Here is a 27,267-nt window from a genome sequence, read left to right as displayed (position 1 = left end):
ATTTCTATATTTATGAATAGCAACCCTCTCACTGAGTCATCTTCTTTATTTTTGCGGTTCATTTTGCTTTTGTCGAATACTTTTGCGGTTCAAGGTGGTCCAGTAATTTGAGACTTGAAACTCATTGTTCAATATGTATATTATCAATATAAATTTGGTTTAGAATCCGCGGATATATGCATGGTCTCTAACAATGATTTTTATAAGTTAAATGATGTATCCCGTTTTATGTGGCGAAAACATTATATGTATTCTATTCTAAATAGTTATGTAATGATTGGGTCGCAGTGAGACTATATTAGTGTTACCAAAAACGTATTAATTGATGGACTTTTAACTGATTGTTTAAATGCCAAGATATGCGCACCAGCAACTGTTATAAATAACAATAGCCAAATAATAGTAAACATTTGCGTCACGTGGATATATATTTATATGATTATACATCAAAATGATAACTGTCGCATTCTATCCGATTAAATAAAAAAACTTTATTATGTAAAGTATTGTGGTTGATATATTTTACTATTTTGTTAAAAAATATTCTATATATTCAATCACCCTTGTATAACTCCTATATAATTTTATAACAAAAAGTTTTTAAATCATATGATTATTCTAGAACTCTACTCGTAAAAAAAAAATTCATATACCGAAAAATATCAAAACAAAGTTGTAAGGCAAAAAGCGATTTGATTTCCAAAAAAAGAAGTTTAAATCTTTAAGAGATTAGCAAAATCTAAATGTAGGGAGTAATGGTTACCAACAACCTTTAGCTCAATCTATAAATGATCTATGGTATGACCTACAGCACGAAGAAAATTCTTTTTAATTTACAATATTCATTTTAGTATATCACATATTGTACTTTTACAAAAATATTATTTTAGACGTCAAAGTTTTTTTACAAATAAGTTTTTATTAAACAAAGCTTTCAAATCAATTCATTTCAAAACATGAGACATTCTTAATTACATAAAATGAATTTATATTTTCAAAAACTTAATGTTTTACGGGTAATAAAATGTTTTCTAAGAGAGGTTTACAAAGCAAAAATGTCGGCTAAATGTCGGTTTATTTTGTAAAATTATTTCAAAAAATGACGCTAAAAATTCGAACCCGCATAGAATTTTAATAATTGGCGGCACCTCTGATCTATAACAATGAGTTAAACGTCCATCTATTTAAACGTCCTTGGTGTTACGTACTTTTAATATTAATACATCTTAAAATACCAATTTATAAGATTTTGTAAGTGTATTTCATGTTTTTATGCAGTTAAAACATAAAAAATATTGATGATTATTCATATAAAATACAAGAAAACTTGAAGTTAGCTAATCCTAATATTTTTAGTGCAATTGTAAATGCCATAAACTTAACTCCAAATAATAACTTGTCTAATTTTATAAAGCATCTTTGACAAAGGTGGCGTATAATGCAAAGCTCTAAAATTCGTTTCAAAGAAAATAACAAACAATGGTTACAAAATGAACTGATATCGGTTCAAATTGTAATTGATAAAAAAAAATATTTTTCTAACTGCTTTCATTGATAAAAATAACTCTGCTCCTACCCAACTGTAGTATCTGGCAGGCCCCTGGTAAATTTTGATACTTCAAGCAGTAAAACAAAGAAAAAAAGATAGGCGCCATTAACTGCATGTTTTTCATCTCATTTTTTTATCAGAACTATCATTTGAATCAGGTTGTAGTTTGCGCCACGATGGTAAAAAAAAGAAGCTAAAGCTGCTTTACAATCATTTCATGAAATATAAATAGAGCTCTGGAACTGCATAAAAACACCTAAAACTAATAATTGGGTTAGTGTTTAATTTTTTAAATGTATAAAATAAATTTCAATCAGACTGCTACATTATATTAATCTAGTTTATAACTTTGATACTTTAAGAAACTTAAGCTAGTAACTACGCAAAATGAATCATTGCCAGGCATTTTAATCGGCAGCCGTAGCGCAGTGGTCAACGTGCTTACCTCAGAAGCTGAATATCTATGGTTCTACACCACCTCAGGGTAAGTTTTATAACATCGGTATTGAAGGATGCGTGAACTTCCTTCTAAATAAGTTATCTATCTAATAGAAAACAATATGTTCTAAACAAGAAATCCGGAATACTGAATATTCTATGTGGAGTGCCTCAAGGATCAATCCAAGAACCGCTCTTATTTTTAATTTATGTTAATGATTTTAATAATGCATCAGTAAACAAAATGCTATCATGTTTGCAGACGATACAAATCTATTTTTATCTAACTGCAATATTAATCAACTTTATACTGACATGAACATTGAATTAGAAAAAGTAAATGATTGGTTCAGATCAAATAAACTTTCTCTTAACGTTGAAAAAACACAATATACCTTGTTTCATAAAAAAACACAAGAAGAAAACCTTCCTCTAAAACTGACAAAACTTATTATAAATTATAAACAAGTTAAAAACAAGATACTATAAAGTTTTTAGGAGTTATTGTGGATGATCATTTATCATGGCTCCCATTTATAAAATATATACAGTCAACTATTAGTATTATGTATCGAACTCGCACATACATAAATTCACATAGTCTAAAGCTCATATACTTCAGCTTAATCCATTGTTACATTACTTATGCAAATATTACGTGGGCAAGTTGTCAACCAAAAAAACTTAAAAAAATTCTTTCCTTACAAAAACATGCTTGTAGAATTATATACAACAAAAAAAGGGGGCACCACACTAAACCCTTAATGATGGATATGAAAATGATGAACATATATCAGATAAATATTTATCAACATCTAATCTTTATGTATAAATATACCAATAATATAACTCCTTAAATCTTTATAAGTAAACTTAATAAAAATCTAAATGAGAAGTATTTCTTAAGAATAAATCAAAGTAACACAGATAAATTACCTAAAAAGTAAACAAATAGACAGAATATAGTATAACTTATAGAGGTCCCAAGCTATGGAACTCTTTTCTAAAAAAAATTTAAATATGGCAAAATCTTTAAATTCATTTCAGTGTCAAACAAAAACTTATGTTTTAAATCTTACGGATTAATTTTTATTTTTGTTTACAAAAAATTGTTTTGTAAGCATTATATCTGATTATTAAACTGTTTGTATTTTTAAATATTAAATGTAATCTCTATATATTATATGTTGAATATGATGTCATATATTTAGTTGGATATTTGTATTTAAGTATTTTCTTTTTATGACCTTTTGTGGCTATTAGTATCTATTGATATTATATCTTTTTCTTAACTATTTGTATCAATATATATATATATATATATATATATATATATATATATATATATATATATATATATATATATATATATATATATATATTAAATAAAAAATTTTCGTTTTTTCAATATCATATCTTCTTTTTTGACTAATTGAGGGTGTTTGTACTTTTAATTGATACATCTTCTTTTTTCTCTATTTTTATTCTTAAATATTATATTTTCGTTTACTATTTCTTTTTTTTTTTTCTCTACTATAATTTCTACTTGATTTATTAACCATATATTACTATTATCGTTATGATCTGTAGGGGTTCTATGAAAAGATTAGGTTGGTATCTTGCCATCAATATCTTCTTTGAGCCTCTGTCTGTTTATTATTTATACATTAGTAATTATATTCTATTTTTGTGAAAGGGAATTGTAATTTATATAAACAGCAAAATAAAATATAGTAATAAAAAAAAAGGCTCTTTCGCGGTGCTCTGAAAAAATTCAGATGTCACCATTAACCAAATAAAAAATCTATGGTTTTACTGCATTGGTAGTGTTAAAATGCTCAATGTGGTAATTATGGGAGTAATTCGATAAAGTTATTACTTTTGCCTAGTTTAAAATTTATTGTGGTAATAAAATACGTGGCGCAACAATTCAGGTACCCAATAGCAACCCAATGTTAAAACTGTTACCATTGAAACCGCGCAATCCTCAAATTAGTAAACAGTGAAAAAATGGTCCTTAAATCTTTTTTTTTTATGACGAGTTATTAGTTATGTCCAGTAAAAGTGAATTCTCGCCCGCTGTACGCTGAGTTTATCATTTTGTCTCTGACAAAAATACGGAAAAAAAAACACAGAAAGAGACAAAATGATAACCGATAAAGTGATAATTGAAAGATGAAAATTTAAGTTATTAAAATTAGTCAAATTAATCCAACTTTCAGCTAAACAAATTATATTTAAAAGGTTTTTATTTCTTCTGTAAGGTTTATAAGTTTTAAAAAACTCCGTCTTTTTATAATATTGAGGAGGATTATTATTTATATATGTTTTATTATTATAATAATTTAAACCCATATAATATCATATCTGCTCTTTGCATTTCTGTAAATTATTCAGAAGCTAAAAAACTAACGAAGAAAAAAAATTAAAAGCACGTACAATTATACAAATCAATGACTGTTTTTTAATTTCTAATACTGGTAATTAACATCAATATTTTCAAGAACCGCATTTGGATTTACAAGACTTATGCAGCACATTCACTGATTAGGAATAATAAACAAATTCTACGAAATTATTATTGAAAACACTCTTTTCTTGCTTTTTTTACTAGTTAAATTCGAATTCGAATGTATATAGATTGGAAAATAGGCTATAGACCCTTTGAGAATATTTGGTTGAGAAAGCCTAAAGTATATCTTATTTATATATACTATATATACGTTTGACATGCTACAGCATGTTTATTTTAACGTTGTTTGACTATTTTGATTATATTGCACTAACCTTTTTTATGTATAATCTCAGGTAGTATTTTCACAAAAAATATTTTATTGTAAACTTACTAAAACCATGTGGGCTTTAAATGTTATTGTTATGAAGGGGCTCTATGAAAAATTGTGGTGGCACCTGTCATCCGTTTCTTCTTTGAGCCCTCTGAATTTTTTTATATATATTCTTTGTGTAACGTAAAAGTTTCACTGTAATTATATTATTTATTTTTATATGAAACAGCGAAATATATATTATACTAACTAAAGTATTTCCACAAGTGAAAAATGAAGACTCCTTCAATTTATTAAGATGCGAAATATCTTCCATAAAGTTGTCTTCTATTCCAAAAGATTTAATTTTAACCGGTTCTTAATCTTTCAACAACAAGAATGAGAATCTTAAAGAAACAGTTTTCGTAGTCTTAAGGTGGTACTACCCTTTTAATTGTACGTGATAAGCAATTTTGTATTGCAGTATAAGGTCACTGCGTTCATTGAGTGTAGTTTAGTCGAGTATTTTTAGGTTTTGATTGTAAATAAAGTGTTTAATTAACAATATTGCGCGTTGTTGAACACGTTTGAGTAGAGAAATTTACAAATACAAAACTCTAGATGCGGTTTAATATACAGCCGGTACAGTTTTTTCCATACCTAGAGAGCTCTGATACCGTAATGACTTCTTGAAACATCCAAGCATTTGATTGCCAACTCAAGCTGCTGCTTCTACTTGTACTTTGAGATTGTTACATATTAGTACTCCAAGGTCACGCTCAGTGCATGCTGGAATTAGATTGCATCAGTTTTTCATAATCAGAAAAAAATTCATTGACATTGATAACTCAAATGATGTTACCATCATCGTCGTATAATTCGATATGGTTATAAATGCAGTCTGGTAAGTCATTGATGTAGAACACATATATGCAATGGTGCAAGTACTGATTCTCAAGGGACGCCACTTGTCACCCTTCCACTCAGACGTTTATTCTCCAATTATTACTCATTACTGTCTATTAGCTAGCCAACTCGAGATCCAGTTTAATAGCTGGCCTCAAATGTCATAGACATGAGTCTTATAAAATAGTCGCTGTGTGACACTGTGTTAAATCCTTTGACAAAGTCTTTTATTATTAATTATTATTAATAATTAATTATGTTAACTAGGTGTTCATGGTAAACTGCCTACTTTAAAATATTGAATCCCAAATCAATCAGGTTTATAAGCGATTTTTGTAATGTACAAATTCATATCAAGACTTTGATATTAGATTATGTACAGCGTTTCAGACACCAGCTTGTAGATATCTTGGCTTTGTTTTCTTTTTAAGGGTAGGTGTGACATTTGATTTGCGTTAAGATTGTGCGTTAAGGTTTAACAACACTGCTTCGAGAGTTGTTAAGCCTTTACAAATAAAGTTAATTAATTTAGTTTTTTTATTTATTTTGCTAGTTAAAATTGTTAATAATTTTTTTTTCAGAATAATCATAAAAGCATTTATAAGAATTATGGATAAAATTCTGGACAAGACCTAGTGTCTTCTTCAATATCGTCAATATAAAAAAGAAATCAAAATTTTTTTTTTGGTTTGTCCCTACTACTTAGAGTAAAGAGATAAATATTTAAGTTATAGTTTTTTGGTAATACAAATATAAGTACCTTGTTATGTACATCACCAAGTAAATTTATTTTATACTTCATCAATAAAAACAATTTGTTTAACTTTTTTGTAAATAAAATCTTTATGATTTTTTTCGTCTTTTAGCGCCCCTATTATCTTTACGCTCGGGGCATATATGTCCTGTTTGCCCTGCCTCTCGGCGGCCCTGAGCAAATGATATATTATATATACTAGATGTCTAACTACGATCCAAAAAGTGAAGCCGCTTTTACCCTTTTTACAAATGGCGAATTAAATATAATTTTACTTTTTCTTTTTTCTTAAAAACAAAGTAAATATATCTTAAATAGAAATACTAATTATGTAAAAGTATTAAGATAAAATTAGAATACTTGTAATATAATAGTTTACGTTTCCTAAATTCATTTCCGATTAAAAAGGGATCAAAGTTTTAAAAAAAAAAGTGAAACGACAGACGCTTTTTTTTGAACTATAAAAGTGAAACAACAGACGCTTTTTTTTGAACTATAAAAGTGAAACAACAGACGCATTTTTATGAACTATAATACTTTTTAATAAACCTAGTTTCAAATAAACTTAGTTTCATCAAAAAAAATTCATAAGTGTTTTATAACTATTAAAACGTGTTTTCGAATTATCTTTAACTTATTGGGAGCTTTCGATGCTTTTAAACTTGCATTTTTAACTTTTATTCCACACATTGGCTTTAGCTTTTGCTCTATTTACAAATGGTGGATTATATTTATAAACAGTGGCTTAATTTTTCGACCAAAATAATCCCACAAGTTAGACATCTAGTTTATATAATATATCATTGCATTTAGCACATTTCACTTTGTCAGTTTGTTTAGTATCAAGCAGTTTTTTTTAAGCTTTTTTCTGTTTTATTAGAAGACTTATGCAAGTTAAAAAAAATTAATTATTTTTTATAAATATATTTTGGAATTTATGGGTAATTCAGTCAATTGTCAAAGAAAGAGAAAACATAAGAACAGGGTTTGTTGAACAGTATTGACAGACTGTATAGAATGCTATTTTTGGGATTATTTTAGATGAACTTAAGCTCGTGATTTTTTTTAGCATTTTCAAAAAGTTTAGGCTAAAATCGATAAATTAATCCAAAATATTTGCTTCTAAATAAGTTAAACTATGATTACATTTGTTTGAGCTATCTATTATTTTAATAAATGTACATTATCAAACCATTTTAAAATTTTTGGCACTAAACCAAGGTCATTTCCTTAGAGGGGAGGAAGATATCGTCCTCCTTAAATGTTTTTGAATTAATTTTTTTGTTTGTAAATTTATATATTTAACAAAGCATGTTGTTTTAATATGGATGTAAATTAGGGAGGCTATTTTAAAGTGATTAGAAATTTTAACAAATTTGTGTGGTGCAAAAAATAAAATTGGACTGTTGGGATATCAATATGATATACTTTTATATTTACAAAGATTAAAACAGTGTAACTCTAATATTCTTCAAAAAACAATTAGAAAGGTTTTATCATTTAAACCTGAAAATTGCTTCCACCAAATCAAAAAATTACCCCCTTCCTTTGCTTACTGCATGGTCTGGATGCACCGAATCAAAAAAACCTAAAAATCACCTAACCCTCCCCCCTCCCTTACTAGATGATCTAGATTCGCCCTGCAATTAACATGTAGAAAACTCAAGTTCAAAACCCTGTTCAAAAATATATCTATATGATATGTAATCTATTGAACTTTTTTTTCCATAGAATTTTAAAACTTGTGATTCAACCATACATTATTTATTTTTTTATAATTTATTTATACACTATATAAACATACGTTCGACATAACGTCATAAATTTAAAAACCAAGCCAAACATAACATTATTATTGAACTATTTTATTTATTTCTACTCTCATTAAAAATCTTGCGTCAATTTATTCAATGACATTATATCTTGGAATTAGTAAACTGAAGGAGTAAGTGACGCATTTTAATGCTTTTTTTTTTCATCGGTTTTTAGAGTTAACGCCGTGAATAAAAATATTATTTTTCAGTTTTCAAACTTTAAAATCATACAGAGTTTTAATTAAATTAGAATAATGTTTTTAGAAGTACTGGATACTGAATATATAAATATTTAATACTAAATAGAGTTGCCAAAATGTTGTTTTTTCTAACAACAAATAGTTTTTTTGATAAATAATCTCAAAGAAATGAATTAAATCTAACTTTGTTTTTCTGATATTTTAAAGTTTTCTTTACTACTTAGAATATTTTTGACTATTCTTTTATTTGCACAGTCCAACATAAAAATTTTCACAGTTCTAATAACTATATACTTACAATCTAATGGTTAGATTAACGTCTTAAGTATAAATTTTTTGATTTTACTTTGTTTCGGTTTAGATTTGCAAAAATCTCTGTTAAGACGTTCAAGTTATTTTTGATAAACGGACCTTACGTATTACCGATAAATCTGTTTGTAAACAAAATCGCGGGAAATGATGTTTACTTATAAAAGTATTATTATTTTATTTTATATGCCTTTCTTGGAATAATCGTGCTTATTTGAATATTATCTTCTAAAACTTCTTTTTATTTATTTTATTGTTTTTCAGATTTATAGATTTATATATATATATTGATATATCTTTCGCACTTGCAACTTTTCTCAGAACAATGCTTATGATATTTTTTCATCTGATAGTATATTTTATAAAAACTCACGGAGAGCTCAATCAATTAAAGAATCATCATATTGTAAGTATTTATAAAATCAAAACAATAAAAATTAACAAAAATTACTTAAAAGATCTTGATTTAACTAATCACTTGAATTATTGTTAAATTCTTCATTTTTAATTAGATTTATTTGCAAAATAATGGGTATCTGCCAAAATATGGAAACAAATCCAGTGGAAAAGTTTTTAAAAACTTTGAGTTGTTGAATGCATTAAAGAAATTTCAAGAGTTTGCTGGATTACCAACTACAGGTTGTCAATTACATTTTTTTTAATAATTTGTATGTTGAATGTTTTGACAGACTAGAAATTAATGTTAATTATGTTAACATATAGATATATGTTTTAACATAATTAAGATTAATATAATAAGATGAACTAGTTACACAACCACAATGTAATAAGTCTGATATCTAATAATACATTTCACAACTAGGTAATTTTGATGTGTGTTTTGCATAACTTTATGTTAATGTTTGTAATCTGTGCAGGTTATAAATTACATAAAATTTTTTTGATTTCATAATGACATGTTAAATAAGTAGGTATGTGACATGAAAATTTTAAATTGATTCAGAATGCTATCTAAATATTACTACTCCAGTTAATGTTTAATGTCATAGTTACTGTTTAGTTACAACTGTTATAACGAATATCATTAGCTAAAATAGAATCTTCTAACGTATAATTGGCTTTATATGTCTAATTTAATGTGCTTAGCGACAGTTTTTTAGGTAACTGACATCAAATTAAATTGTTTTAAATTTTTGATTTGTTATCACAAATATCAGGTAATATATTTAATTTGAAATTATTATTTTAATTGTTTAAATTGTTTTATTTTAACAAATTTTGATTTTATATCACCAAAGTTTATCACTAAAGCTTAATTAAATTTTTTTTAAATATTGAATATAATATCTTATATAAAGGGCTGCATGCCTATGCAGTAGCCCTTTATATAAGATGGTTTTTATGGATCGACCAGATCATTTAGTATGAAAACGTTTAAGTATAATTATTTGATAGCTGAAACGTTTAAGTATAATTATTTGATAGCTGAAACGTTTAAGTATAATTATTTGATAGCTGAAATAAAAATTTGATAGCTGAAACTGAAAAGTATGAGTGCTTAATCTGCTACAGCCACACGGACTGGAAATTCATTATGCCCAAACATGTCTTAAATACAATTTATAGTTTGTTTACAACAACTCTCCATTATATCTTTACAACAACAACATTCTATTTGGTAGGAAAGTCTTTTTTTTTTGGTGGCAAGGGCTGAAGTTGTAGAAGCATGTACAAAATGTTCACTATATAGGCAATAGTTGCAAAAGTTTGCATTAATTGAAAAATGATAGTACATGATGGGTAAGGAGAGTTTTCACAATGGCTATTAAAACACAGTAGTGGAATAATACCTGTGAAGAAAGAACATTCTTTTAAAGAGTGTAACATCAGTGCATTAATAGAGAAACAGCTTAATTGTTAATGAGATATTTGAAGATGATGAATGAGATGATTATGTTAAACAAGTTATTTTAACACTCACTAATATGAATTCAATGTCAATCAATGACCAAGTGCTCAAATGTTTACTGGGAGATCAATGCATTTTTAAGCGCTGTTTAAATTGAGATGGACAACCCTAATATAAATAACAAATTTCCTATTCAGTTTTTGAACAACTTTATTCCTACAATTATGCCATTTCATTGTTTAAAATTTAAAAATGGTTATGTAATTATGCTATTTAGAAATTTATTAAAATTTACAATGCAATGGTACTTGAATAAAAGTTTGTGCTCTTCAAAATAACTTTATTGATACTGAGGTTTTAACAGTTGTTTCTGGTGATAAGCAGGTATTTGTTTATTGAGTTCTGTTGACTCCATCAGATTATTTTTTTTTTTTGTTCTGAAAAGTCGTCAGGTCAAACATTTGATGGAGTCTCATTGTCATCTTTTATATTGTGTGTTTAAGCGCAAGTTTATTTTTCAAAATTGATAAACATCCTATTCAAAGAATGATAGGTGAAAAATATTGCACAAATAATGTTATATTTTCTAATGTTTTGAAGTTATTGTCTTTGGATTTTTAATTTTGAAAATTCATAGTTTGCAAGCACAACTTGCATTTTTTGTTGACTTTAGTTATTAATTGTACTTTTTATTTATATTTATACTTTTTATTTATTTGAATATTATTTTAATGCATTATTTAACCAAATTATTAAGAAACTCATAAATTGCATGATTTTTATAAGTACTAATATTGTTCGAAAAATTGAATATAAAATTCTAAAAGTTGGATTTATGAAATGACATAACTTTTGAATAATTCAATAAATGATTTATAAACTGTTTTTTTTTTTTTTCAAATATAGCTAATTTATTAATAATTATTGTTTTACCATTAAACATCATTTTTTACAAACCAATCATGTAGAGCTAGAGCTAGACTGTAAAATTACCAGAGCAAGAGTTGTAACTTGCAGTGCGTGCAGAGCGAGGCTTTTAAACTATCCAAGCAAATGGCTTGCAATATTTTTAGAGCTAGGCTGTTATGCTAGCTGGCTATTTTTTATAGCTAAAATTCTATTTTTTTTAAAAAGTTAAATGGTGTAGAGCAAGATTGCCAAACTTGCCAGCCAAGCGGTTTATTTAGTAGAGATGTGACAGCATTTAGACCCAGGAGGTTTTGCTGTTGTTTATCTAGGTTATACTGTCTAGCCTTTTATAAATATTTAGAAAGCACATATTTCTGGTAATATTTAGTGTAATGTAAGCTTAACATCATAAGAGCCAAAATATTTAATTAAGACGTTGCGTGTGGAGCAATATTCAGTGGTTGTTGCAAAAATATGGCAGATAATTGGCATTATGAACTCACAAACCAAATAATTTTTTATTTAATTTAAGTTACAAAACTTATATTTTTAATATTATTTTTGTTGAATATTGATGACGAGTATACTCATTTTTGAGTTGCTTCATTACTGTTAAAATTCAATAATAGTAAGTTATTGCAGTGTAAATTATGAACTTCTTCGAAACAATACTTCTATTTCTTTCAAGTTTGCATGAGGTAAGGTTTATTTTTTTTAATTATTTAATTACTTTATTATTTTATTTATTTTAATTGTTATTTATTTTTTATTGTTTAATATATAATTTTATATATAGTTGTTTCAAATATAATTTTTATTGTTTGATTTAGTAATTTTATAACCTCTGTTTTGTTATACAGATATAATGGCTTGTAGATATTCAGTCGAAAATGCCTTCAGACTGGTAATGGATAATGAATTAGAAGAGGTGGAATCATGTGATTCTTTCAAAAATGATGATTTTAGAAATGATATGACTTTATCTTGTTCTGAACTAGACTCTGATCCAGATCAAGATTATTATGGAAGGACTATTTCTTTACCTAATCTTGATTCTCAATTATGAGGACGTTTGACATAAAAGTACTATATATCATCTGCGATGCAGATGATATATAATACTTACATGTAAATGCTACCTTTAAGTCAGTAATTTTTTTTAATGAAGAAATAGTTGAAAAAAAACATCCAGTATGAGTAGTTACGATATCTTACTCATTAAAACCCTAAAAAGTGCTCTTTTTACATAAAATCAAAGGTAAAGTAAAATATTGGCAAATATATGTTCTCACATAAAAACTTAACTGATGGATGTTTAATTCAAGTTTTAAAAGCAATTTTAGAAAATAAAACCTTCAGAATAAAAAATTATAAGCATTTAAACTCAAGCGAGCATACTCATCGTCCGTATGCAAAGAGAGTTTTGTTTGATGAGTATACTCGTCTTCCATACGCAATGTGTTGAGCCAACTTTTAATATATCCAATTTGTTATGCTATGTGCATTTATAACACTTAAGAAACCCAAGAGAAAATGGTAAATAAAGATCTCTAATGAGATTAAGATACAATTTCCTGTAACTTAATCTACAATTCCTGTAACTTAATGAAAACAAATAAAGGAAATGTAAGAGTTTTGCACCAGATCTTTCATCATGCATATTACAGATTCAGACTTTCTAGTATATATTATAATGTTATATATATAACATTATAATATATACTAACATATATTAAATATTATTATGAAAGGCTTTTCAGTATTTTAAAGGTAAAAAAATATTGAAACTCAAAAATTTTACAAAAGGTTATGAGGTTTTAAGAAACAAATTTTTTATACATGGATTTGTTGAAGAAACTGTGATCAAAAAATAATTTTATTTTCTACTTAAATAAATTTTTTTTTGAAAAAGTTGAATAAAATTGATAAAATAAAAATCAACAATTTAGAAATTTAATTTAAAAAAAGCAAAAAAAACCCTCAGCAAAACAGTGAGAAAATTAAATAAACAAAGAGAAGCAAAGAATATCTACTAACAAAATAAGAACTTTATTTATTATCACTTAAAGAAAAAAGATTGCAAATAATCAACAGGGATAGTTTTACACACCCTAGCATAAAAAATGTTCTTATAAATTCTTTTTTTAATCATAGAGATGTGTTTTAGAGTTAGAGAAGGATGTGATAGTGATAGTTAAACACCCTAGCATCAAAGTTGTTTCATTTTTATAAATATTTTTATGTTTTTTAAAGCAAGTAAGATTAGTATGTAAAATAAAAAACATCTTCACTTCCAACAAGACTGCAAACAACCACTATTAGAGTTTGAAGTTACTGGAAGAGAAAAACGAAGTTTATAAAGCAAGATAACAATTAACTTATATATGACTTAAAAGATTGCAAATTATATGAATCAGGAAAACAAGATAAAGAGATCAAATTCCAAAGAACTGATGTTTGGGGAAAAAAATTAGACAAATATGAATTTTTAGAGCAGTCACAGCATAAGGATGAGACTTTAAATGAGTAACGCAAGAATAAATTTTAATAGATAACACAAGAGACACTAGCTCTTTAGAGTAGTGTCCATTATAGCATTTATTGAAAAGAGCAAGAGAAGCAACATTGTGACAATGTGATAATGGTTGGAGGTTGGCTGCAAGAGCAGGTTTAACTATGTTTACAATGCCTTTTTGCACCTTCTCTAAATGAGAAATGGTATTATTCAAAGATCCGCTCCAGATATGCCAACAGTATTCCATATAAAGCCGGATTTGAGATTTATAGAGAATAGAATCCTGAGTAAAAAAGTGGCGAGTACAATAAAGAGATGCAAACTTAATTAACTAATTTTGCAATGGATTTGATATATGGTTTTCAAGCAAAGATTGGAAGTAAGAGTTAATCCTAGAAGACGAAGGGTAGATGACTCATCAAGTACATTACCATTCATAGATATAGGTAGATTTAGATTGTTTCGATAATGATTAGCTGAAAAAACTTAAGTTTTATCTGAGTTCAAGTTCACTAATACACCATAAGAAGAGAGCTTATGGAAAAGACCAGCATGCCAAACTTTATCTTTGATAAAGTTTGGCATGCTAGTCTTCTCCATTAAGTTTGGCAAGCTTTAGAAATATTGAGAGCAATAGCTTTAACCTCTCCACATCTATCTAATGCACAATAAATCCTGTCTGTTATTACCGTTAGCAAATCAGCAGTAGAACGAGAAGATCGAAATCCATATTGATGATCAGAAAGTCAGTTATTAGATTCAAGAGAAGAGAATAAGTGTTTGTTAATTAAAGACTCAAAATCCTTGCCTTTGATGTGCATACAATGACTTTTTTTTAATGTTATTCACATCCCCTTGGCCAAGAAAAATAAGGCCACTGTGCATTGAAACAAGTTGAGGGTATATATATAAATATACAGCATTAGGTGACTTTTCCTTTGGAATAGCTGAGCATGTTTATTAAATGTTCACTATCTATATTGTGAAGTCATGCTTGTGTTGCCTCTTCTTTAAGTGTCTAATATGATGTATAATATTAATGAAGAAATATATCTTCATCTGTCAAAGCACTGTTGTTTTACAAACTTTAGTCATGGTAAGGTTAACTGAGTTTAATATTATAAAAAACTATACTTTGATAAAGTTCTACTTTTTAAAAAAACTGTAAGTTAATATCATATTCTAGAAAATAAGACAACAAAACAATATTCTGCCAAATGCAAACTTCTAAAAACTGTGAAAAAAATTTATTTAATAAAGTCTATAATATCAATATTTATATAAAATGTAAAGGAGTATGTCCTGCTATGATGTCTTTTGGCCCAAATGCACGCCAAGCAGATTGTGTTTAGATTTTTACACCAATGTATCATAAATTTCTTACGTATTATCTATCAAAAAATCTAAGCCCAATCAGCTTGGCTCCATAGTTATCTGATAAATTTTTAAAATATTTGTATAAGAAAAATTAAATATATGTATATATATTTTTACGTTTGTTTATTGACTTTAAAAACAAGAGAAATTATTGTAGTTTTATATATTTAAGCCAAATAATAAAAAATAGTTTTTATACTATACATATTTGGTAGATTTTTTATGATAGAATTATCTACCAAATAAAGTTCACAATTTAATAAAAATAATGATCTGTAGTGGTTTGTATCGTTATTGAATATTGTGCAACATATTGTGCAACATAAAAAATTAAAACGTTTATCAGTTATAAATGATAATAGGATTTCATTTATATTTAGTTCATCTTCATCTTCTTGAAACACCTCTACAAATAAACAAAATTGGTGATATAAAAACTTTGCAGTAGAATTATTAAGACAGATTTTACATAATTCATTCAACGTAATATTTAAATATGTTACTTTCATTGCTTTTTTAATCAAAATATACTCATTGATGTTTGGACAAATAGTTTTGTTAAAGTTGAACAATTAAATTGAATTGTCTAAAAATCTAAACCCATTGGATTCTGTATTAAGAGTACTGAAAGTTAATGAATTATTTAGTTTTAATCTTTCAACAAGAAGAATCTATATAGTTTTTACTCTATCCCATTCACAACTTTCAATAAGCTAAACTATATCAAGTATGTGATTATATATTTTTATATCTTGTTTGTTTTCTTTTAATACACTTATGATATTTTTCGTCAATAAAGATGAGCACCAAATAGCCAACAAAAAATAATTGTACAAGTGTTTTGAATGATAGTATTTCGGCATAATTGACACACTGAAAAATAATCTGTATCCATTTTAAAATCATCTTTAATTAACAAAATACAACGACCCCATTTTGATAAATGCTTTGAAAACAATCTAAAGTTAAATTCATTAACTGTTTTTGCTTCCTCTTTTAATTTTTTCTTATTCAATAGTGAAATACTTAATTCAGAATTATTTATATTCAATTCTACATTAGATTTTGTTTTCTTAAAGACAGTCGTTTGTGTGAAACTCATTGACATATCTTGTTTCATTGTTACATTCTGTTCTTATATTTCTTTTTCAGATTCCCATTCTGATTCATTTTCACTTAGTAAAAAAACATAAGCCTTGAGCCTGGATTTGAAAGTTTTTCCAAATACTTTCCACAAGATAAATAAAATATAATGCTAGCAATGTAAAAAACACCCACATGCCCAAGACAATACTGATTCTGGACTATCTATGTTTGGCAAATATTTAATAAAAGGCCTGTACTTTGTAGCGTTTAAATGTCTTGACTGATTTTCAGCAGAAATCAATTTATAATTTTGAAATTTTATTAATCAATTATTAAAATAATATATTTTCCATTTTTATTTAAATGTTCTGCTAGATAACTGTAACTTTGCTTTATCTGCTACCAAATGTGATATATTTTCGCATATCATCTATAGAAAACTTTGAGAAGTCATTTATATCTAATGTGTCAATTGGTTCAAATTGCTTTTTACTTCTGCTTTTTGTATTCAAAATGTACGATTCTAATTCATTTTTTATATTAATTTTATTTTTCATTAGAATTGTGATATCTTTACCGTCTTTTTTATTGGATATATATTTTAAATGAAAACAGTTAATCAAAGAAGCGGCTATTCGAACATCAGTCATTATATGAGGAAGCATTGTATTTCTTATTTTTTCCAAAGATTTAAAAGATTTTTTAAATGTACCATTAACACCCTCAACAATCCATCTATACTTTGTTACAAATCTAGTATGGTTAGCTTGTTTACAAGCTAACCATATTTAACTGACCTGACTTTTAGAACAAGTTGGCATCTTGGTAAATACTTTGTATGTAGTTTTCAATTCATCAACAGTATCTCTTAAACCTCTAAAACTAATAAATCACTGGGCTGAACTAGTTCCCTTTAATCACTTTTTGTTTTTAAAATATTACTTAATATAGTTGCATCATTAATACTGCAGCCGTTTTTCAAAACATCTTAAGATGCTTTTTACGTATTTTGAGAAAAACACAATTAAAAAAAAAGTCTTTTAAGTCAAACACAGATATGATCAAATCTTTGATCATATCTGTCTATTTAATAGCTAATCTTTTTGCAATTTTGCTCCTAAATTTTTCCCAACAAAATCAACATTAAGGGAGGCTCTTATCTGATGGCAATATTTCTAAACTTTTAACTGACACGACAAACCAAAATAACAAGTAATTGAATTTTGATCAATACCAGTCTTTAACCAAAAGAGATAAACTGGAAGAACTTGTTTTTTTGAACGTTTGAAAGAGTTTTTTTTTTTTTTAATTTATTTACCAAGTATAGAAATTCATCTTTGGTAAAACCTGTATTTTGGGAATAAAACTCAGTTGTTACATTATTTATATCACTAAGTTTTGCGAATATAGATGCTGTCTTTGAATCTCTAGACCGAAAACTTTTAAATAAATTTTGTATCATTGTTTTGATAACATATCAATTGAAAAAAAATTTTTTTTTTTCAATTGATATGTTATCTAAATATTCATATTTAAGCCACTTACTATCTGTCAAATAAAACTGACAACACTGACTATTAATTGATATAAATATTTTTGTTTTAATAAAAACATCAATTATCCCTTTATTTGTTATTTATCTAAATGAAGTCAAACCAGATTCACATTTACAAATAAAACAGATAGGATGTGAATTAGTAATTCTATGGATTCTATATTGATTGTATTTTCTTCAATAGATTGATTGGAATAATCACTGCCATCAACAGCATAATCTTCAGAATCATCAGTACTCGTAGAATTAAAATCTTCATAATTTTCAAGAACAATATTTGATTCATCATTAGAATTATCATCAATTGTATATTAAATAGTTAAATAAACAGTAATTTAGGTATAAAGAATTTTATTTGTGTACATGTTGAAAAAAAAGACAATGTTTATGTAACAGAGCTTTAGCTTTTCAAATTTTGCTAAATTGATTATTTTTGCATGCTTATTTTTCAAAAATAATACGTCAAATCAACATATTTACAATATTTCGTCCAATTTTTTTTGACAAAAAAAAACAACAATTTCTCAAAAAATTATTTGATTTTTAAATTTATTACAAATAATATACTGAACAATAACTTAATTACTAGTTTTTAACCTTAAAGCTAAATGACACTGATGACTAGAAAGCCCACTATGATGGAGTGTCACTTGGGATATTTTTGATGATAATGTTTTAATTATTGTTACATGATTTTTAAAATGTTAAAATAAAAAAGTTGTTTTAAAAACCCATCTATCAAAAATGTACATGTCAGTTTTTTATCTCCATTATTTTTGTGTTCTAGGTTATGTTTATATCTTTGCTATGTAGGCTTAAACTTTTCATGAATCACCTCTCCATACTGTTCTTTATACTTTAACAAGGCTCATCCTGCATATTTTACAAAAGAATAAACATGGCAACATAGTGTGGATTATCCATGACACTGTTAGTGTTTTTCCTAGTAAATAAACTGTTTCTTGTAGACAGAGAAAAGGATCTCTAAACATAGATATTTTTTTGTCCTGAATCCCAATCAAGTTTTCTTCCAAAACAAGCCTCTTTTACGGATTTCAAAGTTCTAAAGCTTTGATTGATGATATTTTTATTTTGGCTGAAAATATATTTAAGTTGTTATACACTATAAAACTCATCTAGTTGTTTTTTGAGATTATTTAACTTTTGAAATATATTTCCTTTCACAAAATCTCCTCGATTTAAGCCAGTTTTAATTGTAGAACAAAGTATTTTTTCCGTATTTTCAAAAAGTTCAAGCGACATTTTTCAAGCAATTGTTTGAAGAGAAAGTTGTTTACTACTGTTAGAACGCCTAGTAAGTAGTAAAGAAAAATATCTAGTAAGTTGTAAAAAAGAATGTAAACAACTTTCTGTAGTAAAGTAAAATGTGTTTTATTGTCCCAATCAATTTAAATTATTTTAGAAATTAATTTTTATTTCATAAATATACATTTATGCATAATATGTATTAGGTGAAATGTCATGCAGACGCAGCACAATAAAAATAAATATGCAAAGAGATGATATTTTAACATTCAAGTTTAAAATAACTTGTTTCATTCAGATTTATTGTTAATTACAACTTTTTGTTGTTTATTGTGAGGAAGTTGTCTAGCCAATTATTAAATTTTTGATTACTGATTTACCCTTAGTAATATGGGATAGTAATATGCTAATATCAATTTTATGATGCAACTTTCAAATTTAAAAGATGGCTAAAATAAAAAAGTGCACTGAGTGCTGGAAGCAACACTAAGTGGTTTAAATGAGTAGAAATTGAATGTTTTGAAATTAAAATTTGACTTAATTTTCTGAAACTAAAATGGTATGCAGATTCAAATTAAAAAACTAGAAGTAAATACTTTGTCTGTTTAAAAACTTTATGGCAATCCAAAGTTGAACAATTAGGAAAAAAAATGGAAACTTTTAAACTTGATAAAGTTGTTCACACAAAAATGTTCTGGAATATAAAAGGTCTAAAGTTAAAGAAAATGTTATTTATCATTAAAGGATGAAGAGTGTACATAAAAAGAAGAGTGTGCATAAGAATTTTTCTGCTGATTAATAATAGTAACATCCATTATCTAAAAATTTGCTGATGGGAACATACTGAACCATATATAATTCAAAAACTACAAAATAAGGGCTACATTTTTCACCACTATTAGTTTCATCACTGCTTATATTGGTCTTTATTTTCATCACTGGACTATAATTTCACAACAGGGCTTTCACCACTGGGCAATAATTTTCACAAGGGCTATGATTTTTACCATTGCTTACATTAGACATTTTTTTTGTTGTTGCAAAAGAATAAAACTTTTTCACTTTTTTGAATACTTTGGTTTGCAATTTTGTCACTTTAGTTAGTTAAATACTTGACTACTTTGAAATATTTCTTTTTATGATTATTTTATAATAAACACTTAAGCAATAAAATCTTTTTAGGAGTATTGGAGTTTCTAGGAGTATTTATTAAAACAATAAAATCTTTCTAGGAGTATTGGATTCAATTACAGTCAAAAAGTTTAATCAACCACGTTGTGGTATAGAGGATAAATTTTCAAATTTGCGGCCTAAAAGATATGTTACACAGGGTGGAAAATGGCATAAGAAGGTATGACTACCCAAAATAGATTCTTTTAATTTTCAAATAAAACTGAATATTTTTTTTTTTAATAATTATTTTTTAGCTTTTAACATTTCAAATTTTAAATTATTCTAATGACCTGAGTAAAGATCAGATTGATAAAACTATAAAAGATGCATTTCACAAATGGGAAGCAGTTAGTAGGCTTAAGTTTACTGAACGACCAAATGGTATTGCTGATATCAAGATCAAGTTTACACGTTCCAATCATGGTGATCCATATCCATTTGATGGACCTGGTGGTACTTTGGCACATGCATTTTATCCAGGAAGCCATGGTATTTATTTTTTAGTTTATTTGATAAATGAATATCTATTAAATTCTATTTTTTTTAAAAATATTTTGGGGAAATTTTGTTTTAGATTTATCTGGTGACATTCATTTTGATGATGATGAGCTTTTTACTTTGAATACCATGGAAGGTAAAGATTTATCATGGGTTGTTTTGCATGAGTTAGGTCACTCTTTAGGTTTAGAGCACTCTCACGAGAAGGGTGCAATAATGTATCCTTGGTATGAAAGACATGATGGTAGAGAAATAGTTTTACATGAGGATGACATAGAAGGAATACAGTTTTTATATGGTAAGTCTAAATAGTCTAGATAGAGGTGTTAAAGGTGAGATTTAGGTAAAAAATATTTTTAGAATTGTGTTTTTTTATCAACTTATATCACTTGTGCAACCTAATAAATTTAGGCAAATAATTAACAATAATAATTTTATTAACTTCTATATCACTTGTGCAACCTGATAAATTTAAGTAGATAACTAAAAATAATAATTTTATCAATTTCTTTGAATTTGATATTTTACCTCATGGTAAAATTAATGTTGATATTTTGAATCATGATCAAAATTAATGTTGATATTTTGAATCATGATCAAAATTAATGTTGATATTTTGAATCATGAATTTTTTTATTTTACCACTTAACTTCAAAAAAAATCAAGTTATTATCTTCATTGTTCCAATAAGAAATCTAATTATTATTACAATTAATATCAAGGTAATTATATATATATATATATATATATATATATATATATATATATATATATATATATATATATATATATATATATATAATAAATGCAGATTTAGCTGAGCATAGAACATCATTAATGATAACTTACCAGTATAGTCATCTATAGGGTAATACATAATTTTTTACATGAAGAGCCTTAATTAAAAAAAAATTTATTTTCTGCTTTATCTGCATCAACAAAATTTTTACAAATTAAAAAAAACAAAACTTGTTTTTAAGAACTTTTATCTTCATGACAGTTTTTTGTTTTGACTTTGAGGCACTAGAAATAAGTCGTGTTGTCTTTGGCATTTTTAAATCGGGTGAGTTTTTAATTTGTTTCTTAAACACAAAAATAATTAAATATTTTTTTAATTCAAAAAAAAAGTTTTTAATTCAAGAAAAATTTTTTTAAAAAATGAATACATTGTTTCAGGCATTCCTGACAACGAAAAACACTCTCATGATAAAAACCAGCCAATCAGATGTGTTGAAAAGATAGATGCAGTTACCATTGATCAAAGAGGATATGTTATAGTAATTAGTAAAGGATTTGTTTATACTTTTGATAACCAACTTGATTTAGCTGAGCAACCAATATCTATTCATGCGAAGTTTAATAACATTAAAGAAATAGATGTTTCATTTACAAAGATAAATGGTCATATCATTTATATTCATGCTGATAAGTAAGCTTTCACTTTCACATACTGTGCTGTTATAATTTATAAACTATAATTTATATTAAGAAATAATGTAAATATTCACAACAAAAAAACATTTTTGTTTTGTAGATTAAGTTGCTCACCCAAATTAGTAGTTTTCCCGGATTTAATTAAATTTTTATAAATTAGGGTAGGTTTGACCATGGATAGTTTGAGTACAATAAGTTCTTCACTTGTTAAAAAATGAACGAGATATTTAATGTAGAAGTCTTATTGACAACAATATTACTAGTCTCATTAAGATCTAATTTGACCCTTTTTATACCCAAAACCCCATTTTGATTTTTTAGTGGTTTTTACTTACCAGATTTTGGGAGTACAATGGTGATCGCTTAATCAAGGGACCTATTCCTACTAAAAATATTGGTTTTACCGCTGATATGGTTAATCTAGATGGTGCTGTGCGTTGGCATTTAAATAAGAGAGTATATTTTTTTAAAGGTTTGTTAACTATATCAAATTCTTTTCTTTTTAATACCTCTTTATTACTTAAGAATGAAAAAAAATTTAATTTTTAAATGTTTAGGTAATAAGTACTGGCGTTTCAATGAAAAAACATATCGCATTGATCCAGATTATCCAAAGTTGATTAGAGATTTTTGGATTGGAGTACCAGATAATATTGATGGTGTATTTGAATGGACCAATAATTATTTATACTTTTTTAAAGGTTCATTTTTTTTTTTAAGTTTACAAATATATAATACAATTAAACATTTTGCTATGATATTTATTGATGATACAAGTGATGTAATTTTAATTATTTGGCTTTTTACTCAGTTGATAAAATTGATGTACATGCTAGCACATTGATTAAGTGAGCACATATACATCAATTTCAACGTGTGCATCAATTTTAAAATTTTCTGTATACGAAAGTGTTTAAATAAGCGTTACAATGACATTAACAAAATATTTGTTAATGTAATTTGTTAATGTAATCTGTGTTATTTTTTGAAGTCTTTCTTGGTTTTTGCTTTTCTGCAATTGTTATCTTGAATTTTATCTTTACTTCTATTGTTTTTTATCTCTACATTTCTATAAAGTTTGACATGAAAAACTGTTAAATAACATATTACTTTGACATGAAAATCTGTTAAATTACATATTATTTTGACATGAAAAACTGTTAAATAACATATTATTTTGACAAATTTTTAATGGAACTAAAATCCTAAAAATCTTGACATTTTTGCTTTTGGTTGTCAAAAGAATTCTTTTTATTCAATTGTTAATACTTGAATAATACCTGAAATACTTGACCTTTTTTTTTCTTTAACATTCTGAGTTTTTAGATTTTCATTTTAATTCGTTTTTTTTTTAATTTTCTTTAAAAATTGGGCAATGCAGCAACGCATGAATGAATAAAAACCTTCATTTTTAACTTTTATAAAAAGTATGTTTTTTAAAAAAACATAATAAATTATTTTATTTTTAGGGTTAAATTATTATCGTTTTGATAATAAAAGATTAATGGTTGCCGATGGCTACCCACTAACGTTTCAGGATAAGTTTTTTCGGTGCAATGAAAAACTTTCTTTAGGACCATATACTAGCGCTTCACAGCATCTTTCTTTTAATTTATTTGGCTTCTTTATTTGGCTTATTCTTCATTTAAATTGAAGTAGTTCTTATATTATTGTTATTCTTCATTTAAACTCAAATTTAATATTTTATTAAATGTATATATATATATTTTTTTATCTAGCATATATTTACGCATTTGTTTAAATTAAATAAGTATACATGTATGTATATATATATGCACACGCGCGCGCCATAAGTATACAATTGATATACGTTGGCGCTAATGGTTTAAGAGTCATTCAAATCTATGTCTCGCCAGTTAATAGTAAACAATTGTTTAACCGATATTATAAACATATTTTATTATATTTATATATTATATAAATGAAAATGGAAAAAGAGTTTTTTTTTTTTTTAAATAATTGTGCACTTGGTCATCTGTTTCAACATATGCGAATATTCAGTCTTTATTATTTTTTATTTTTAGTTCTTAATATTCAGTTTTAGGCAATAAAAACTGTTGCAAAAAAATTTTTCCGAATCGATTAATCTGTTGCTTTTCAGTAAAATCGATTAATCTCTTCTCAGTAATTAATAAACAGTTATTATAAGAATAAAATTAAATTCTACAAAAAGATTCCTTAAACATAGGTAAAGCAATAAAGTTTTGAGTTCAAAGGACCCTAGCGTCGGTTATGACGCTATCTTGTATACATAAATACATACATACCAATTTAAAAGTGTACCATATAATTTTAAAATTGTTTTTAAAAATAATCATTTTTAGTTTTGAAAAAACGACGTAGAATTTTTTATTTCTTTATATTTGCTTTATATTTTGAAATGTAGTATCAAAAAAATAACTTATTTAATAGATTCAATCTAGTTATTAATATATATATATATTTTGTATTAAATGATTATTGAATTTAGCAATAAAAGTAGTTAAGTTTCTTTATTTTATTTTCTTTTTTTATGTCATATTTAAATCTAGAAAAGTTTAAGCGATTAATTGCTCTATTGTACAGTACGTCACCACACAATCCAAAACCTAAAATTTTTTTCAAACTTTAAATTTAATAATAAATAATCGTAATTGCTCAAAATCAAACTGACTTCACTAGAAATGTATTTAAACAGTACACAAATCAAACTGACTTCACTAGAAATGTATTTAAACAGTATAAAAATCAAACTGGCTTTACTAGAAATGTATTTAAACAAAAATCTGGTTCATTGCAAGACAAAAAGCATCAATCAAAAACATTGTTGATATACTTATCTCTTTTTTTCCCTCAGCGTTTTATTATTATGTTTATTATAAAGTGTTTAATATAAGGTGCATACAATATTAATTTCAATGTAAAATTAATTTTTTATTGAAGGTACTCTTAGAACTCTTAATTATCGTTTTCACAGCCGAAGTGGGTATTGAACCATGGTTTTTTAATTTGAAGTCAGCACTTTTATCACTGGGCTTTAACTGATATTCTACTATATATTGTATTATCTTTAACGCTTGAGTGTGTTAAAATTTAAATTTTTAACTGTACTTTTTCTCACTATTGTAGGGGTTAAATATCAACAGTTTAAGGTACCAGATCGCTCTAAAATAAAATTGCTGAAGTTGTTGGTATGCGACATCAATTAAAATTAAAATTTTATATCAATTAAACTTTATTAATTTAAGATTTTGAAAAAAAAGTTAAGAACTAATTAGGCATTTAGGCAGTCATTTTATAAAGTTTTCGAGCATAATTTTAGCAAATGTTTTTGAGTTATTGAATTTTCAAAGTATTTACTATTTGTAAAACTTGGATTTCGACCTCTATGTAAAATAGATAAATACTTTAACAGACAATTTTTGTTGAAAAATATTTAAATAAAGTACCCAAAAAAGTAAAAATTAGTCTTTAAGGTACAAACCCCAATAAGAACACAGTAATTGAGAAAACGTGTTTATGTGTTTCAAAACATAAAAAAATTATAAAATTGTTATCATTGTAAAAACCACTTGTAAATACATGTTTCTTCATTTCCTGATATATGAATCCTTTTTTTACAGTTCTCAGCAACTTTTTCCTGCTGATACCAGCAGTAGAAGTCTTTTTTGTCTTATAACCTATTCGAGTTAAGTTTTTTTAATTGCCTTAATGCCCCAGTTTTTATCTGCAGTTTTTGACTTTATATATCAGACTTGTTCTATCATTACACTCTAAAATAACAGATGATATGACTATTTCAAGAATTGCTTCAGCTCACAAAAACATCTTTAAAATAGCAGATGATATGGCTATTTCAAGAATTGCTTCAGCTCACATCTTTAGGGCATTTTTTCCATATAAAATTGTTGGTTGCTTTATTATTATTTTGTATTTGTCCATGTAAACACTTGGATAATAATTCATCATTGTTGAAATTTTAAAAAATCTTCTTTTTATTAATTTTCTCTTTTTGCTAATGGGAGAGTCAATTTAGCTATAGAATTTGATTTTCCTGTTAATTTATTAACTACCACGTGCACCAGCTATTTATAGATCATTTAAAAATTTATGCTTATAGATTATGTAAAAATTTATTTCTGTTTGTTCAAAAATATTTGAGTTTTGGAAAAGCGTTGCTCAATATGTTTTTTTTCATTTCAAAAATCCTGTTGAGATTTTACCTTATCATAATAGTTCTGCAAAGAATATATAGCTTTATTGGTTAATCGTCCTTTGCCTACCTTTTTCCCCCATCAGATAGTATATTTAGTTTTGTTAACGTGAGTTTCGCAACTGTGTTTCCATACGCTTTTGTGTTTCCATACAAGGCCTATGCAACCTTTTTTATCAATACTAGTGTTATATGAAGTTCGTATGATTGAGATTTGTTAACAACATTGTATGAGGATGCATCTCCACTTTTAATATAAGATGTATACTACAGATTCCATTGATTATGAAGATTTTTCGTGGTTAAAGAAAAAAATGTGAATATTTTGCCAGTTATCATAAATAACCGAGCTCATTCTTTCTTTTGTTCCAAAGATTTATTATTTAGCTGGAGTGAGAACGGAGTAAAAATACGTCATTTTTCAAGGAACAATCTTAGTTGTATCATTATTTTCAATAAAGTATTGCGTAGTTATTACAATTTAAAGTTATCCAATCACATTCCAGATTCTAAAACGCCACAAGGAATCAATGCATTGCAGATAAAAGATAGTTTTAAAAAATCCGTAAAGCGTTCAGAAATAGTTTTTTTTTTTTTCACTTCGATTACTTTTTTAAAAAGTAACAAACTACATTT

The 27,267-nt window shown here is 26.2% G+C and overlaps 1 protein-coding gene across 1 annotated transcript; it reads left to right on the top strand.

Annotated features, from left to right (window-relative positions):
* Window positions 1-8,229: 8,229 nt before the first annotated feature.
* LOC101239608 (collagenase 3) lies at window positions 8,230-24,934 on the top strand. The gene is made up of 11 exons (XM_065813523.1): window positions 8,230-8,357; window positions 8,788-8,901; window positions 9,000-9,141; window positions 9,248-9,374; window positions 20,546-20,664; window positions 20,741-20,975; window positions 21,061-21,282; window positions 22,161-22,413; window positions 22,757-22,890; window positions 22,976-23,119; window positions 23,888-24,934. Exons 3-11 carry the CDS (start codon window positions 9,061-9,063, stop codon window positions 24,070-24,072), a joined length of 1,500 nt encoding a protein of 499 aa, XP_065669595.1. The 5' UTR covers window positions 8,230-8,357; window positions 8,788-8,901; window positions 9,000-9,060; the 3' UTR covers window positions 24,073-24,934.
* Window positions 24,935-27,267: the final 2,333 nt, after the last annotated feature.

The sequence above is a fragment of the Hydra vulgaris genome, chromosome 12, assembly GCF_038396675.1.
Source record: "Hydra vulgaris chromosome 12, alternate assembly HydraT2T_AEP".
NCBI lineage: Eukaryota > Metazoa > Cnidaria > Hydrozoa > Anthoathecata > Hydridae > Hydra > Hydra vulgaris.
This window is presented reverse-complemented; position numbering and strand designations above follow the sequence as displayed.